The 19,896-nt window shown below is 35.3% G+C and overlaps 1 protein-coding gene across 1 annotated transcript in view; it reads left to right on the forward strand.

The window, feature by feature from the left end:
* Positions 1 to 18,060: 18,060 nt before the first annotated feature.
* The window catches only part of LOC108547627 (ATP-binding cassette sub-family B member 8, mitochondrial), a 4,132-nt gene continuing 2,296 nt past the window's right edge, over positions 18,061 to 19,896 (forward strand). Inside the window, exons 1-6 of the mRNA XM_017900220.1 lie at positions 18,061 to 18,119; positions 18,206 to 18,524; positions 18,592 to 18,759; positions 18,870 to 19,283; positions 19,350 to 19,661; positions 19,746 to 19,895. Of these exons, the coding sequence (XP_017755709.1) occupies positions 18,061 to 18,119; positions 18,206 to 18,524; positions 18,592 to 18,759; positions 18,870 to 19,283; positions 19,350 to 19,661; positions 19,746 to 19,895 (1,422 nt within the window). The remainder of the gene's footprint in view (positions 18,120 to 18,205; positions 18,525 to 18,591; positions 18,760 to 18,869; positions 19,284 to 19,349; positions 19,662 to 19,745; position 19,896) is intronic.

The following is a 19,896-nucleotide window of genomic DNA, read 5'->3' on the forward strand; positions in this document are numbered from 1 at the left end:
AAGCAGGGACACCGGTAACCAAGAGAATCAAAGGATCTAGCCTCCCTTGGAAAATATTACTCGGTCAGATCCGGTCGAATTAGCGCGTTTCGAGGGTGAGAAGCAATAGAATAATCATGCGAGACGTTAACCTGTTAGAGCATTAGCGGCGCATGATAGGCGCTGCGGGTGGCGTCACAATGAAATGAGAGTAGCTGCGGGGATACGGATGAAATAGATTGAGAGAGAGAGGGTGAGAGCGGGACGGAGAAAGAGGAGAGAGAGAGAGAGAGAGAGAGAAAGAGAGAGGACGGGAGTAAAACAATTAGGGCTGCGTCGACGTACACTCGACCGAGCACCCCTCGTCGTGCAGCCCCCGCATTAGGGGCGTCCTTCGGCCTTTGCCAACGCGCTCCTACTTCTGCCGCGTTGCTACGCCCAATATCTGCACGCGTGTGTTGCCTTCGCGAAAATTCACCGCGATAGCCGTGATCGCCGCGAATCCACCAAGATTCCGCGATTCCGTTTGATCCGGTTCGAGTGGATTGCAGTGGATTTTGGCGAAATCCAGGTGACGATGGTGAGGATGAGTTTTGGGTAACGGGGTTGTTAGGGTTGCGTGCGTTCTGGTTTTTCGGGAATTTTTTGGCTTGTTTATGTGTGGTTGGGAATCTTCATGGTGTGCACGTGTAAGAATTTTTGTGTAAGTTGGGGTGGGTTTGGGAATTTTTGTGTATGTGTTGTTTATTTGAGAATTTTTATGTATATTGTTGTGTATCTTGGGAACTTTTGTGTGTGTTGGTGTGTGTTTGGAATTTTTTGTGTATGCATTGATGTGTGTTTGGGAATTCTTATGTGTGTTGGCGTGTATTTGGAAATTTTTTTGGGATGTGTTGATGCGTGTTAGGAAATTTTGATGTGTGTATATTTGGAAATTTTTATATGTATTTGGAAATTTTTGTGTATGTGTCGATGCATGTTAGGAAATTTTGATGTGTGTTGGTGTATATTTGAAAATTTTTATGTATGTGTTGATGTATGTTTGGAAATTCTTATATGTGTTGGTGTATATTTGAACATTTTTATGTGTGTTGATATATGTTTGGAAATTCTTATATGCGTTGGTGTATGTTTGAGAATTTTGATGTGTGCGTTATTGGTAATTGATATACACGAGGATGATGACTGATGCGAGGAAGAGTATTAGAGTTTTTCTCAATAAAAACCTAATTTTTGTCTTTTCACGTTTGACTTGGGTTTGAGTTTGATAATGAAAGAGTAATTTCTTTGTTATGGAATTAATAGTTTGCTGTTTCGTGGAATCTATTTGTCGTTGATAGGCAATTTAGAGTAACATCGCTATAAAAATAAATTATTCTTCCCCATTTCTCTTCACTCTTCTTGAGTGGGATATGTAAAATTCTAATTGAAAAATAATTAACTACGATACGCTATGCAGATATAAATTTTGACTAACATACCGATGAATTTATTATCGACAAACTTTGGATTAAAATTATGAATAAATGTACAGTATGTTTTTCGTGAACCTTGAATACTGTGCAAAAACTATTTGCTCGTATAATATATGGAAAATAATTTCACATTCATCGGTCTGCTATATTTACCCAAAAAGCAAATCTTTGGAATAGAATATTTTAAAAAGCTCCTGTTAATTAAATACACGCAATATTAATCATGGGAAAGAAGAAGCTATTTAATTATTTAATATTAATACGTACTATGAAAAGCTTGTTATTTTCAATGGAAATTTTGACAAGTAAAGAGAAAAGAGAAATAATAATTATGCCAAGCCAATTCATAATACAAAATTGTTTTTAATAAATTTTGCATAAATTATTTTAAAAAATTTATTCGAATCACGTACGCTATTTCAACACGTCCTTATCTCAAATTTAAGAGCAAATCATTGCAGCTGATGTCAATAAATTTAAAGAAACCAAGTCCAACGATGAACAGACTTCTGTCCGTCGGGAAAGGAACGTTTCACGTTTCGCGAAATCCTACTTGCACAGAAAATTTCATTCATACAGTATAAACACAGAAAATATTAGAATCTGACAGAAAACACGTGATTTGATTCACTTTTTCCAGTCTTCTTTAAATTCCTTATCAAGAAATGAAGAAAAAGAATAATACATCGACGCGTCGCTTGAAAGGTCCCTTCATACTGACTACAATAGCTCATTATGCATCCATTCCGCAATAGTCAGTTACACTTTGAGGAATTTCAAACTGCATACAGTTTTGAGATACTCGTAATACACACCGAACGCTAAATGTTACGTTTTACCCGAAACATGAAAATGTCCCACGAAATATTCCGAAATATTATTTTATCAACACGAAACAAATACTCGTGTATATATACACTTCATCCTGATCATTCACATAACACAAACCAACCGAAAATTTTGCATAATAAATTTCGATAACAAATTTGTAATTAACACACATCTACGTTAGAAGATCTACTATAATGACACACAGATATGCAAATTTAAAAGTAGGCACTAAGATTAGTCAATTAGGAATGTTAAAATGTTTTACCAAAAAGATAAAAAAGTCCCATGAAATATTGCAAAATTTTATTTTATCAACACTCTAAATAAATACCCTGCATCCTAATCATCCAGATGTTCGAAGCCAAATGGAAAACAAATGAACCAAAAATTTTACATAATAAACTTTAATAATAAATTCACAATTAATACACACTTATGTCAGAAGATCTGCTACAATACACACAAATCTATATATTTTAAGGTAGACACTAATATTCGCCAATTAGGTATGTCAAAGAACAAGAAAAAGTCCCACGAAATATTGCAAAATTTTATTTTATCAACACTCTAAATAAATACCCTGCATCCTAATCATCCAGATGTTCGAAGCCAAATGGAAAACAAATGAACCAAAAATTTTACATAATAAACTTTAATAATAAATTCACAATTAATCACACTTATGTCAGAAGATCTACTACAATGACACACAAATCTATATATATTAAGGTAGACACTAATATTCGCCAATTAGGTATGTCAAAGAACAAGAAAAAGTCCCACGAAATATTGCAAAATTTTATTTTATCAACACTCTAAATAAATACCCTGCATCCTAATCATCCAGATGTTCGAAGCCAAATGGAAAACAAATCAACCTCGACTTTTACATAATAAACTTCAATAATAAATTCACAATTAATCACGCTTATGTCAGAATATAATATTTTAAGGTAGACACTAAGATTCGCTAATTAGGTATGGCGAACTACCCCTATAGCATACCAAGCATCAACTAAAAATTCCTCCATTCTCGTTCTCCAAATTTCCCATCAATTCAACCTCCCAAAATAAATTTAAACCTAACCCCTATAGCATACCAAGCATTAACTAAAAATTCCTCCATCCTTATTCCCAAAATTTCCCACCAATTCAACCTGCCATAATAAATTTAAAAATTGACAAATTCATCCTCAATAACCCTAAAACCTACCCCAACGACACAACCATCATCGAAAATACATTTTCACGTGGAAAATCAGGTAAAAAGAGCATAATTGGTGAACGATCCTCAAAATTGGTGGAAAAGAGAGAGAAGCAAGTTGTAAAGAACGCAAAGGAAGGAACACAGGCTCTCTGGAAGAGTGACACATCAGGGCCAGTCTATATTTTCGCAGGCAAGTAATCGGAAGCGGCGAGGACGCGTTTCAGAGAATGGCGAAACAAGTTGCACGATATCGCATCTTCCTCTCTCTCTCTCTCTCTCTCTCTCTCTTTCTGTCTCTCCGTTAAGGGATGAAAAGATAGACGAAGATAGTCAGAAGAGAAGCATCCACGGATGCATTTATCGATCCGTTTGGCTTCTTTTCGCTCCTCACTTGTCGCATTTAATTCGCTAGAAAATACTTGGTGTGCTTGGGGCACTCTTTTCAGTTTAAAACTGCATCGCGTTTAATTCGAACAACAGCGAGAAATGGCGCGGCAGCATGCAGCCTCTCGGAAAATCGAAGTGGAAAACTTCGCAATTAGTCCACCCCCAACCCCCTCGCGCGCCATCCCCTTCTCGCTGTCCTGCTCGCTCTGTCCCTTTTCAGCCAGCCTCCTTCTCCATCCCGACGTCTTTGTCGATGGTAGACGGAGTAATTAAACGTCGTCTAATTAAACTCCTCATAACATTTTTATAAAGTTCCGTTCACCTGAATAACCTACGATTAAAGGACCCGTGTCTCTCCTTCCGTTCGACTAATTACGGATAACGTGTCTTTGCCGTGTCTGTATCGATGAGACGCTCACTAGATTCAACCCCTTCCCCCCATTTTGGGATTTTTAACCAGGTATCGGTTGTTCGTATGTATTTTTTCTCCTTTCGTTGGATAAATTGCGGATAATGTGTCTTGGCTGTGTTTGTATGGATCTGACTGCCTTCCAACCCCCAGATTGTATAGATTCACCCCTTCCCCCCATTTTGGGATTTTTAACCAAGTTTCGTTTATTCTTATATATTTTTCCCTTTCATTGGATAAATTGCGTATAATGTGTTTTGGTTATGTCTGTATCGATGTGACGGTCTTCCAACCCCCGATTGTCTAGGTTCAACCCTTTCCCCCCATTTTGGGATTTTTAACCAAGTTTCGTTTATTCTTATATATTATTTTCCTTTCTTTGGATAAATTGCGTGTAATGTGTCTTGGCTATGATTTTTGTACCGATGTGACGGACTTCCAACCCCCGAATGTCTAGATTCAACCCCTTCCTCCATTTTGGGATTTTTAACCAAGTTTTGTTTGTTCTTATGTATTTTTTTTTCCTTGCATTCGATAAATTGTGGATAATGTGTCTTAGCTATGTCTGTATCACTGTGACGAACTTTCAACCCCTAATAATTTAAATTTAACCTTCCTTTTTGGGATTGTAATTAAATTTTGTTCTTTATTATGTATTTTTATTTTCCATTTCGTTGAATAAATTTCGAAAAACGTGTCTTTCTCATGTCTGTATCACTGTGAATTTCCAACTCCCGACAATTTAAATTTAACCCCTCTTTCTTGGGATTTTAAATAAATTTTGTTCCTTCATATGTGTTTCTTTCTCCCTTTCGCTGGATAAATTGTGGACAAAGTCTTTGTCATGTCTGTATCAATGCGATGGTCTTCCTACCCCTGATAATATAAATTTAACCCCTTTCCATGGGATTTTAATCAAATTTTGTTTCCTCTGATGTATTCCTTATTTTTCTTTCGCTAGATAAATTCTAGATAATTTATCCTTTTTATATTTTTATCATAGTGACGATCTTCCGACACTTGATAGACCAAAATTTCACCCCCTTCTTCGCCATCTTCATCGCCATTTCGTTAGATAAATTACGAATAATGTGTACTCTTCATGTTTGTATAACAATGACAATCTTCCAATTCCTGATACATAGACTAAATTTAAGTCTCTATAAGCCTCTCCGCGCGATTTCAGTCGAGTTTTGATCGTTCCTATCGAGTGGTAGTTCGCCTGAATTAATTTAATTACGCGTTGCGGATGGATGTTATAATTATTGGTATCCGATGTCTTTGGTACGAGCGAGTGGATGGATGTAAACGATTTTAAACGATGACGGTAATGGCGTGCGAAACAGTGTGACAGAATTGGTTAATGGAGTACCGTTCGGAGATATTGTTGGGATATTAGACGGTATTTACGTATCAAGGCTTCTAGATGCTTGCACGGTATAGTGAGTATGGTTAGAGAGGGTAGTTTGGAAACGATGTCCATTTCTTCTTTCTTGGCTTATTACTTCTTAGAGCTAATGAGTAACGATATACGTGGTGAACAATGCAGAGATAGATAATTCGCTTATATGATACGATAATGAATAAATATAAATTAATGAAGCATTGCTTGAATTTTAATTTTTGTTTCGATTCGAAATTAAACGAAAGCATATTTTTGTCTATAGAACTTTACGAATTATTAATTAATTTTGTTAATTAATAATTAATAACGAATGACTAATGACAAAATAAAGAATCGAAAAATACATCAAAATATATGAGAATGATTATAGTATTTTATAAATATCGATAGCAATTTTATCATCGCGTTATAAAAGTGTCCACTATAATTCTATAATATTCATAAAATTTATTTCAACTATGACAGTTAATTAATATTCTATTTTTCATTGTGTAATATTTTCTTACCCCATCCCTGTCGATAATTCGCTTTATTCCGAGATGCAATAAAATCGGTTTATGAGATGGAAAATAATTTTAATTAATAATTATCTTCCATTTTCAGAGATCCTGGAAGGATCTATTTCTCGTACGACGTGCCGTCGAATTAGTTGGGATAATCAAACCGTTCCGGCGCGTTGTTTGCCGCGAAAATTTACAAAGGCACGAAGGAAACGAAGGATGACAACGGCATAACTAAAAAATGGGAAATTTCGTACAGGCACACGTCGCATATTTTTACCGTGCACGCTTCAGAAGCACAATGCACTTTGGCTGGGAATAAAAGAGGAAATGTGTGTCTCCCTTTTTGTTCCCTTTTCAATTATGCGCGACAAGCATACGAAATAGAAATCGGTTAATTAGCGTGAAAAATGCCCGGTAATACCGGCGCTGCTTTTAGCTACGAGCCGGTGTACGGGAAATTTAGTAAACAAAAGGAGATTTAAGCATCTTCTGCGCGGCTCGAAGCAATTTGGGCTCGCATTTATGGAACAATTTGGCAGAACAGAGCCAAATTGAAGGATTAGAACAAGTATTGCGTAATTTGGTATTTTTGTCCAATAAGACACGCGAGCAAAAATTAATTTTCTTTTTTATATTATCTCGAGTTTCCGTAGATATTTAAAAAATTATACGTAACTCATAGATTCGCGAACATTGCCATTCACTCGAGCAATTTTTGTAATTTTAAATATTAAATTACAGAATTTGCAGATATTTAATTCATCCAATACTTGACTATTCGAACGTTCGAATTCTTGAATATTCGAATGTTTAAATATTTGAATATCTGATTATTTCGATATTTAAATATCAGAATCAAATATTGCATTTAAAAATATCGAATTACTCGAATATTTAAACATCAAATTCCCAATTGTCGGAATATTCGCAGATTAAATTTCAGGAAAATAATTTTCCGAATTTTCCAAATTTTAATCCGCGAAATTTTGTGAAACTAGATCCCTCGAGTATGAAATAATTTAAAAAACAGTAAAATCGGTTCGACAGCTGATCTTTCGCTTCTGTTTAGCAACGTAGATCAAAATGGCGAGCATCAAAGGAGCCAGCGGGATAATACTGTATTTTTAAGTTAATAATCGTATGGGAGGAGTTGATCGGTTTCCCCGTAAATCCGATTACAAGAACAGATTTATTTTGACTGGAGCACGTGACCCAACAAAAACGTTCGAACCCTTAATCTCTTTTATTCGAATCGAAATGCAACACCTGCTTGCGACAGAACAGATGCGTTCACCGCAACAGATTATCGCTCATTCATAAAGGGACCTGTCACCCAGCCGGATATAGAGTCGCTTTATTACTTTTCATAATGTATTCTAGGGCACGAGCTCCTCTCCTGTCGTTTTCACGTACGTGTTACTTCATTTTCAATCCCTTTCTCTTACTAATCGACGGCCATCCGCGACTTCTCAATTTATTGCCCTTTTAATGAATACCTGAGTCGAAAAATATCAAAGTTTTTAAAATTTAATATTTTAAACTAAACAATTTTCAATGAAAACAGTAATCAAATTTCTATACTTATCTCAAAATAATTTTTAGCTATTTCTAATTATTGACATGGGGAAAGAAATATAATTAAAATGTAGAGTAAGAGACCTAATTAAAAATATTACTAAAAATATGTTTTTCTTGGGGATAGGATTAAATTCATTAAAATAGACCATTTTCGATACTACCAAGAATAAGAAAAATAGTGGATAACATCGTCTAAAATAAATATAAATGCACAAATAACTTTTAGCTGCTTCTAATTATCTACATAGGAAAAGAAATATAATTAAGATGAAAAGTAAGAGACCTAATTAAAAATATTACTAAAAATATGTTTTTCTTGGGGATAGGATTAAATTCATTAAAATAGATCATTTTCGATACTACCAAGAATAAGAAAAATAGTGGATAACATCGTGTAAAATAAATATAAATGCACAAATAACTTTTAGCTACTTCTAATTATCTACATAGGAAAAGAAATATAATTAAGATGAAAAGTAAGAGACCTAATTAAAAATATTATTAAAAATTAATTCCACTTGGGAATACAATTAAATTTATTAAAACATACCATTTTCAATATTACCAAGAATAAGAAGAATAGTGGGTAACATCGTCTAAAATAAATATAAACTCACAAGTAATTTCTAGCTATTTCTAATTATCGACATAGGAAAAAAAATATAATTAAGATGAAGAATAAGAGACCTAATTAAAAATATTCCTAAAAATTTGTTCCACTTGGGGATACAATTAAATTTATTAAAACAAACCATTTTCAATATTACCAAGAATAAGAAAAATAGTAGATAACAGTCTAAAATAAATATAAATTCACAAATAATTTCTAGCTATTTCTAATTATCGACATAGGAAAAGAAATAAAATTAAGATCTAGAGTAAGAGACCTAATTAAAAATATTACTAAAAATTTATTCCACTTGAGGACAGAATTAAATTCATTAAAACAGATCATTTTCGATACTATCAAAACTAAGAAAAATAGTCTAAAATAAATATGAACTCACAAATATTCCTTCCCCAAAATAAAATAATAAAAATACCATGTAAACACCATATAATCCACAAATTAAAAACTGACAAAGGTCCTTATTATGGTGAATAAGAATAAACCTAACAAACAAAACCACATCACGATATACAAGGAACAAAGAAATACGCAAATATCCAAAATTTTATTTACCCTCGATCCTCATTCGACGAGCCTCGATAAATTTTCCAAATATCCCAAATACTCCGTTCCTGGTGGCAAGAATCAGGATTCTAATTGCAAGGAGAGCCGTTGAATCGTCGTGGTATTAACTAAATCCCAGTGGATACAGAGGATCGTCCGGTATAAATTGTCTGACCCACCCATCGGGTTGGCTCTAATATCGGCCATAATTTATAGCCATAACCCGGTCCTCCGCGTGTTTGTCGAATCGAAGGAGGGTCGTTAAGGGTGTCGTGCGGCGGATAGAGCCGCGAAAATCATCGATTCGACGACGACCTTCCTGCCAGCAGCCATAAGTCACGCGTTAAGCCATCGCAAACGATGACTGCGCGGCTGTCGAACTTCGAATAATGCGAGCAGAGGAGAGAAGAATATAATATGTGCTGCGGACGTGGCGCACCTACTCTGTTTGCTAAATATTTCGGGATGACTGGGCACGAGAGCAATAATCGTTTCGAGAAAATATTATACGCTTCCGTCGTCGCGTGCACGAGGTGGCGAGTGTGAAAATATCGGGACACCGTAGGTGGCATGGTTGCGATAATATGTGAATATTGGGAATGCGTTTGACAATTAGAGGTCATAAGGGGAATTAGATCAAATTTGAGAACATCTTTGTGATAATCGATTAGCTTTTTCGTAAACATATTTGTCATACAGCTTGGTCGAGTTTATACTCCTTCAAATTGGAATGTTGGAAAATTTTATGGTGGAAAGTGTGACAAAATATGGTGTAAGTGTAACAATATATGTAACTACTGAAGACACGTTTAATTTATTTGATAGAAAATGTGAAGATCATTGGGTTAATTAGTTTATAATTGTCATCCCCAAGTTGTTATATCAATATATGTTTATATCATGATATCAGGACTTTAAAATTATTCCTAATCATTTTTCGAACCTGGATGTATTTTGAGATTTTGAAATTAATTTGATGGGGGAAATCTTTAGATTATGGTGTAAGTGTGATAATATATGAAACTACTGAAGACACGTTTAATTTATTTGATAGAAAATGTGAAGACCATTGGGCTAATTAGTTTATAATTGTCTTCTCCAAGTTGATATATCACATCAGGACTTTAAAATTATTCCTAATAATTTTTTGAACCTGGATATATTTCGAGAATTTTAAATTAATTTGATGGAAAGTGGTAAATTTTGAGGGGATGATTGGTATGTTGGTTTATAATTATTTTTCAATCCGAACTAAAAATAATTATTGTTTTTCCCAAGATGTAATATCTATTATATAATACACCTGTGTTCACATTGAAAATTAGAATCCCTTAAAACCACTACGAATTTTTATTTGAAACCTAGGATATAGAACATCGAGTTATCTCTTCGAACCTGACTTTCATTTCAAATAAATAACGATACTAACTTATTTCACAACCTCCACATACTTTAATCCTGCCAATCATAAATCTAGTCTTAAAGGAATCTAATTTTTCTATCATAAATGCCTTATTTTCGTCCATATTTACTAATTATTGTCAAGAAGAAAAGAAAAGATACGAATCTCCACGAACTTCAATCCTCGCAATCACAAACCTACCCTTAAAGAAACCCAATTTTCGCGACACCAACGACATCGTATCCATTTTATTTCCGCTTACCAAAGAGAACCATAAATCGGGAACAGCCGGGCGAAATTAAATCAAATTAGACGGAACAGTCCTCGAAAAGAAATATCGATTCGATTCCTGAGCCACCGAAATCCCCTGTTCCTGTTCCCTGGAACTTGCTCCTATAAAAAGTCACGACAATGGCGGAACACTCAGTTTTCTTGGACTTTCCCTTGCTTGGTTGCTCTTGGGGTAGCGGATAAATGGCTACCTCGTTTCTTCTACACCCTTGAAGTTGATTGTATCACGGGAGCGGGGCTGACGGGGCGGAGAGGGTTGGCACGGGGGTGGAACGGAAGAACTGTTGAAAGAAGGGACAAAGGAGCGCGAGCAAAGGACGCGAAAAACACGGGAACAGAAGAAGACAACGTTGGCTCGCTCGGAATTATGATACAGCCCCCTGGCTGGTCGCGTGTACACACGCCCACGAAACTTTCTCGTTACATTACGTTAATTGCGTATTTAAGCTTCTACGATATTAAACTTAATTACGCCGCATTATATTGCTCGTTTAGGGGGATGGAGAACGATTCACCTTGAACGGGATCATCTTCCTGGTGAAAGAAAGTACCCCTCGTTGTATCGTTGCACTTGTTTTTCCAATTAAGCGATCGTTTGGAGAGCTTAAGGGACATTCGTCGACGTATCCGATGCGAACTTCTGTTATTTTAGGGATAGCTGAAACAAAGAGAAGAAGAAAGTATTTTTTAGATATTTCATGAATGAAAAGATTCAATGAAGTTTTATATTTACATTTCCCTTTTCTTCTTCCTCATTTCTAACAATTATTGGATGTGTTAAGGTAACTTGATGAAATATTTCTGGAATTTTATTGCAATGACAGGATGACTGTACGTACTTGCTCATTTCTTCATACGCCATTTTAATTTTGTTAATTTGCATATAATATAACTGAACACATACTTGATGTACCTATATCAATTTTAATATCTGGTTAATTATAATAAAGAGTCTATCCTTACAGAAAATGTATTAAATATATGTACAGTTATTTTAATTTTTGATTAAAATCAGTGAATCAAAAATAAATAATTTAGGAAACGTATACTTTAAAACTTCAAGAGCTCTTATACATTTCTAAATATACAGGATGGATCATCTAACGTGATCACATTAATTGTTTTCATTACTAAGTAGATTTTTGTCTACCCTTCGTTACATAGTTCATATAATCAAAATTAAGTTTCGCCATCTTGAAGATCTTTTATATCTTACTATTACTACTCTAATAATTACAATAACTTTGTATTACTACTCTAATAACTAGACAATTGAAAATAATCGATGTGAACACGTTGGATGGTGCACCTTATACATCCAAATGCATTTACAAACAATATACGAATCTCGGCTTCCACTTACCGACCGAGCAGAAATTCTTACCAAACACTCCGCCATATTCAATCAGCACAGCTCTATCTGCATCGTTCTCGTGCCACTCATTCATCGAACAAAATCTAGACACCCTGTGAACATACCCATCGCAATTACTTCGCATTGACAGTGATAATACGGAACGATTAGCTACAAACAATGTTTCTAACGCGTTCCTGGCAAAATGGCAGGTTTTTAACAACGCGTGGAAAACGCGCAACAACGAAATTATCATCTTTCCCGTCGCAGGATAAGGCGATTTGCAAAGCAGGCGAAGTGAACGTTGTCGAACCGTTCCGCGGCGACATTGTCTGCGTCTGTCGTCGCTTGTGTACGTAGCTTAACGCCCACAATATCGGGTTGCCGAGCGACCCGCCGGCTCTAGGAGGAAAATTTAATTTCAGCTGACAACATCCTGTTTCGCTACACACTGTGCTCAGCATTCTACAAAATCGCATGCGAGACGATACGGACCGGATGGTAAGCAAGTCTTCCAACGACGATGACTCCAGATTGGTCGGGGGCTCCACGATCGATGACCATCCGACTGTTCCTTGTTTTTCTTCTTCTAGATGAATTTTCTTCCGATTTATCGGGATCCTGAAATTTAAGTACCATGACATTATTTTGTGAATTTAATAATTTTGTTTTATTTATGTTGGCTGCTATGTCATGTGACATGATAGTGTGTTTGATATCATGAGAATTGGAGATGTCTGGAGACTATATAGACTCAATGGAGATATAAAATTGAGTTTCTCAATTCAATAGATAATTGTCTTAATTCTTTAATTGAGACTATTTTTTGGTCTATGTTAGAAGATTTTTGGTGTTACCATTTCCTGTGCTGCAGTTAGATGATTAGTTAAGAACATTTTTATGTTATAATGATTCAATTCTTCCTTTTTTCTTAATTTTGGAACTTCTTATTTCCAATCATATTTTTAACTTCTTCATTTCTGGTGTTGTAACAACTTTTGAATATAAATATCAAAGCAGCATATTATGATGGAAGTTTAAACAAATTAAATTGACCAAGAAAATGTGGTAAAATACAAAATAATTTCTCCAAAGTTCTCCAAATTCTTTACAACATAAAAGCCATTATTTAGAAAAATATAAGCTGAAAAATTAAAAATGGTGCTCCTTCTTAAACAAGGGTGCCATTTCGCCATCTTCGTCTGTCAAATTAAAATTGGCTTATATTCCCTTCCTGAATTAACAAGACTCCCCAGTTGCCGCCGATAACGAGTGCTTTACAATACCAAACAGTTTATCCGCAACAATTTTTCGACAACCCATGTGTACCAGAGTATCCCGAAACGCGAGGAGAGTTCGGCATTTTGCAGTGGCAACGCCACCACCACCACCACCGCCGCGCCACCGCCGTCGATCCCCGACGAAAGCCACGACACGGCCTGTGCATACAAACGTTCCACGGTTCGCCGTGAGCAAGGCTGGGCCGGCGTTCGAATGCGTGCAACTCGCACGAGTGGAAAATACCTCAGAAGCTGAGGATGGCTACAACCACTATTTGTTCTAGTCTAGTCTCGCTCGCATCGCGTAGCCACCCAATTTCCCCTTCCCGTTCGCCAGACCGATCCCTCGTCCTGTTCCAACACGCTTTGTCTCGCCTCTCCGTCTTCCGTCTAACCCCCTTGAGTAACCCTCGCTCGGTGCACGACCCTTTCCTCATTTCCTCTCTCCCTTTCTCGCCCTTTCTCCCTCCTCCATGTGTCCGTCATCCTCCGGTTACTCTTTTAGCCAGGTCTCCTCCACCAGCCACCCCGCGATCCAACCCACTCCCGACCCCTTCCCGTCCCGTTCCGCTGTTCCGTTCGTTACTCGTCCCCACTCGTCCCTACTAGTTTCGTGCGTCTATTTATCCACCTAGCGGTATGATATTACACCCCGGGGCACACTTTGGCATTCCCCCACGCGGCAGCGGCGTCGCTGGCACCCCTGACGCACCCTCGGCTCGAGCCACGCCCAATCGTGGCCCACCGAACACCACCCGTACAGCAGCCAGTCCATTGGCCCGCGCTGACTTTGCGTCATCGCCACCCCGGCACTTGCACCGCGTGTTTCACTGATACGCCGCCACCGCCACCGCCGACGACAGCGCCGCGCGCGCGACTCCACTTTGCCGGCTGATTGCGAGGGCATCGGCTCGCCGACAGAGACGGAAAGGAGCGGAAGAAAAGGAACGGACTGGTGCTGGCAGCCCCGGTATCGAGAAAACGGGGCGAGGGCAAAGAGAGAGGGGAAAAAACGAGAGAGCGGACAAAGGGAAGTCGAAGGAGGAGGATGGCGGAGCTGGTCGCTGGCGAAGAGGGTGTTGAAATTTAGGAGGCTTCATTTGGACCATTCTTTTACCGTCGCCGTATCGCGCGTCGTAGTTATTACGCTTATACTGGAATTTCTCTTTCTTTCTGTCCTTTTTGTTCCTCGTGCTTCTTCTCTTTTTTGGATTTTTGTTTTTTTCCGCTGGCTCCTTTGTTTCTGGGCCCTTGTTGCAGGGTTCGGGTTAGGTGTTGGTCTTGGACTGGTGGAGCCGAGGATGGGTTCGGGGGATTCCCCGGATTGAGCGCGTTGATCGTGTGTAACCGAGAGCTGCTGTCTTCTCGCCTTCCGACTGGGAATCTGGGTTAAGAGGCTGACCTCGAGCCTCGATGGCTTTTGTCGAAGAAACTGTTTTAACGCGCCACCGACCGCCCGCGCTGCTCACACCCCCGAGTTTCGATTCGTTAAAGATGGAAAAGCAACCCTGGTGGAATCGGGGCTTTTTCTCGTCGAGACTTGGGATATTTGTTTGTTTGACGCCTTTCGCTGAACCTCGCTGTGCCATTTACGTGTTCTACTATCGTAGCTCCCAAGTTTCATGCATTACCGTGTCTTTGTAACTTGTAAATTTTATTTTATTTCCCCTGGAATTGAGATAATAATTTGTTAATTTCAGATTGAAGTAAAAATCTGTAATTGTACTTCTTCTGACAAAAAGTTTCATTTTTCCTTTATTTTTGCTTTGTACCATGTATTTTATGATTATTTTAAGATATTTTACTTTTGAGACGTTACTGTAATTTTTGATAAAGTGTTATTACTGTGTTTGATCGAAAACTTTTTACCAGAGATAGTATTACAAGTATAATTGAGTACTGTAAGAATCGAGGTTAGGTCTGAACGGACGCCATGTTTAGAACTTAACGAGGGAGGATATTTTCACGAAAATTTAATCCTCAATTCATGATAAAGTCCTTAGCATCCTTTAAAAATATATCTTCTCAAAAGTAAAATTCATTCCTATTGTACTTTGGCCGGAATTATAGTACAAATACGATGAAGTCTTACAAGAATAGAGGTTAGGTCTCCACGGAGATCATGTTTGGAGTTTATCAACAGAAGAAACATTCATTAAAATTTAATTTCAATAATATTCAAAGGTCTCCTAAAATTATAAAATAGTCATATCAATTTTCTGGTAAAAAGAAAAAAAGAAAAAATATCTTGCTACTTACCGGATAGTATGATGATAAAAAAGGAGATCTTTCTTCAAGAAACAAGCAAAGCGCAAATTGAAGCGCCAGTAGAAAATGATACGCTATTGAAACGGCGAGGAATCCAAAGTGGAGGAACTCTACGTGTGCGAAAATCAAAAGCATACTTGGACGTCAACCAGGGACATAACGAGCCACTCTTCGACTTATCTCTCCGAAGACACACGGTTTTTCTAACGGATAACAACGGGGAGTCGTTGTTCCCCGTGTGCTACGCAGGAAGTAGCAGCTTTGATCAGCATGGTAATGCATCGGCCCCATGAAAAAGCTCTGAAATTGCGACTCGTTGCGGCGTTGGATGAGGAGGAGGCGAACCAGCAGAAGGAGGAGATTTAGGGTGAACAGTTGAGCCTTGAAAGGCCTAATCGTCCCGGCAGCCTCTTTGTACGCAAAGTTAATAACGTGTATTTATGTATTTGCCACGTTTAATTGCCTGTGCGGCTATTACATTCGCTCTGAAATGCTCGCTCCCGCCTTGAATACACCGCGGAGGGTAGTATTAAGTACTTGCTCGAGTGCTCCGCGAGTCTGGCAATGACACAAGACCTTCGTGTACTGTAGAACGGTTGATGTTCTACTATTGCTGTTAAATTCGTTAAATATCGATACCTTCGAATCTTCCTATTATTTCTGTGTAATTAAGATTTACTTCCTATCTTCTATTTTATTTATTCTATTTTTTGAATGGAGGGAATATTATCATGTGTATTATTATATTTATCATTTGTTTTTCCTGTTTTATTTGGAATATAGAACGGTTGATGTTCTACTATTATTATAAATCTCGTAAAATATCGATACTTTCGAATCTTTTTATGATTTTTATTCAATTAGAATTTTCTTCCTTTCTTTTTATCTTTCTATTTCATTTTTGAGTGAAGAGTGTATTATCATATGTATTATTGCGTGTATTCCTCTTTTTCTTTTTAGGTGATGTGTGTATTATTACATTGTATGTATCTTTCCTTTTTTTTCTGTGTTTTAGATTTGTTTGGCACGATAATAAATTTTTGTCGTAGTTAAAACGTTTCAGTTTTGATTCTGTGATGCCCGATGCACAGACAAATAAGTGTACTATATAAATAGTATTACCATGAAATTGTTATTGGAAATTACAATGTAATATTCTACTGTTGTCTCAATAAATATTCAAATTGTTGGCTTTCCGTGGAGTTCGGTATTATATCGAAGAATTATTGTTTCAGTGGATGGACAAATTAATATCTACCAATATCTGTTTGATTTGCCTAGAATATATAAACATATATATATATATATATATTATCACTGGAGAATTATTATTATCAATTAATTTATCGATATTTCGTGTCCTTTTATAAATAATTTCTATATTTATTAACGACCTTTTTAAGTTATAATATCATCGATAAATAAATTTTGATATTCTAAGTGAAGAATATATAGTCTTCAAAATATTACTTAAAAAATCATACTTCAAATAATGAAATTTCTATTCAATAGTAACAATTATTGAATCCCGATCGAAATATTTCCTACACTTCGATGAGAAATCAAATACGGGCGCCATTTTGATGCATAAATTCAAGATAAAAGAAGGATTTTATAAAGTAAGATAAAACAGAAAATAAAGAACTATAAAAATATCTTCAATATTTCAAAAGCGAACTTTTGTCGCTTTTATAGCTAGATACAAATTAAAGATTTAAATTAATTTATGTATTATAGCATTTTGTACATGTAAATTCTTACATGTAAAATACTTAAAATATTTGGCACGAAAATTATGATAGCTATGTTACAGAAATTGTTTTCATCGTAATAATTAAATTCATAGTGAAAACTATTTCAAACATATATCAATTTTTTACATTCGATTCATCTTGCCTAACTTAGTATTTCAATTGTTTTGAGGAATATATTCGTCTTATAAATATATTTCGTAACATATGAATTACGATATGTAATTGTTACTGTATTAAAAGTCAGCTTTAAATACTAACCTACTTTAAATTCTTTCTTCGTTAGAAATCTTTTTGTCGTAGAAATCCTAGGATAATTGAACTTAAAGTACAGGCATGCAGATTCTTTTTGTATGAAAATTAATTTTGTATTTTGATTTGAAACATTTTTATTATCTCAATATTGTTCTATTCACTACTTTTACCGTCTGTTCTAGCACGAACAAAAGTAACAGAGAGCGTATGAAATTTAACAGGACTGTGAGTGCTATCTAGTGACATATCTTGGAAACAAAATTGCCGTAAGTGCTATACCTATGACGCTTTTCTTGGCATAGTATTATGAATTACCTTAACCTTCTTGAATATCATTTATTAATTTACCAATAAAGTAGTCAATAATGGCGTTTCTAATAACAAACACTAGATAAAAAAATTCATTTGCTGTATTATAATGTTTGATAAATAACGAATATACTATAAATAATATAATTCGAATACTAATATACTTCGCGTAATTAAATAACGAATATAATAATATACGAAAATGTCTATATTACGGACAGTGTTATTTAAACACTATATTAATTATTCAAAATATTCAAGGTATCGTTCATATTTAATAATAAATTTATTATTATATATATTATACTATATTTATTAAGTGTTTTCAAATAATATTTTTGTTATAGGAATTCCTTGATATTTATATCAAAACAAAAAGACAAAACGTTTAATATAGCAAAAAGAAAATTCAATAGTAGCTTTAAGGAATATATAACAAATGACACTAGTAAATTAAAAAATCTTTCACCAATTTTAAAGTTTGGTTGTGGTAGTTTAGGTTGTATAGCAGTAACATACGTAATAAAATCACATATTTCTACTGTTGAAGCCAAAGCGCTTAAACTTTCAGAAAATATTAAAAAAGACAGTGAATTGACTTTTAAATGGAAAAAGTTTTTAGAATATTTATATCCATATCTTTGGCAATTATTAGTAGCTTTATCAGTAAGTATTTATGTGTAATGTTTATATAAAGATTTACCTTTTTTGTAGACTTATTTATAATTTTTAGAGTGCAATGGTTGTTGCTATTTTAAATATATGGATACCACAAGGTGTGGGAAATATAATAAATGTACTAACAAAAATCTGTCAAACTAAGGGAGAAGATATTATGAGAAATATGTTATTGCAACTGGCAGAGCCTGCATTTGCATTGGCACGTATGTATATTATACAGGTATGTAATTATTGATCTAATCCAAAACATTATATTTTTTGTATTGCCTATAAAATAAAATAAATGACAAATATTACATAGTTTGTTATATAAAAAAAATTTATTTTTAGGCATTTTTTACTTTTGTATATATTTATATGCTTTCACATGTTGGTGAAAGAATAGCAATGAATTTGAGACAAGATTTATTTAAATCAATTATAATGCAAGACATCACATTTTTTGATAAAAATCGTAGTGGTGAAATAGTAAGTCGTTTAACCAGTGATATTCAAGATTTTAAAAGTACCTTTAAGATATGCATATCACAAGGCTTAAGAAGTATTACGCAAATTATTGGATGTATAGTTTCTGTAATAGGGATTTCACCACAATTGACTGCAGCTACAGTGTTATCTTTGCCTACCATAATTCTTATTGGTACAATGCTTGGAAGAGGCTTAAGAAAATTATCTATGGAGGCACAGAATCAACTTGCTAAATCTACAGATGTTTGTGAGGAAGCCATACAAAATATTAGAACGGTAATATTGTATATCAGTATAGTAACAAAATTGCTTAAAATAATTTATAACAAATTTTTTTTATAGGTGAAAGCATTTGCAGCTGAAGAGAAAGAGATAGAAATGTTTTATAAAGAAACTACATTAGGGTCTAAGCTGTATGAAAAATTAGGTTTAGGAATTGGTTTGTTTCAAGGAGGAACAAATCTATTTCTTAATGGTATCTTACTTTGTACCTTATATTTTGGTGGACATTTATTATCCACAGGACAATTATCTCCGGGAGAATTAATGGCATTTTTAATGGCTACGCAAACTATACAAAAATCTTTATCGCAATTATCGTTGCTATTTGGTTCATATGTTAAAGGTATTAGCGCTGGCGCTAGAGTTTTTGAGGTACATGTACTGTTTTATATTTTCTAGTAATGTAAAAATGAAAGGTAATTTTTTATTTTAATGTAAATTAATTCATTATTATAGTACTTGGAAATGCCACCTTCACCAATGATGGTTAGTGGAGAAATTATTAGAGATCAATCTTTCGCAGGAAATATCACTTTTAAAGACGTGAAATTTAGTTATCCTACTAGACCGGACCATGTTATTTTAAAGAATTTTAACTTACACATTC

Source organism: Eufriesea mexicana, unplaced genomic scaffold, assembly GCF_001483705.2.
Source record: "Eufriesea mexicana isolate 0111107269 unplaced genomic scaffold, ASM148370v2 scaffold1146, whole genome shotgun sequence".
NCBI classification, from domain to species: Eukaryota; Metazoa; Arthropoda; class Insecta; order Hymenoptera; family Apidae; genus Eufriesea; species Eufriesea mexicana.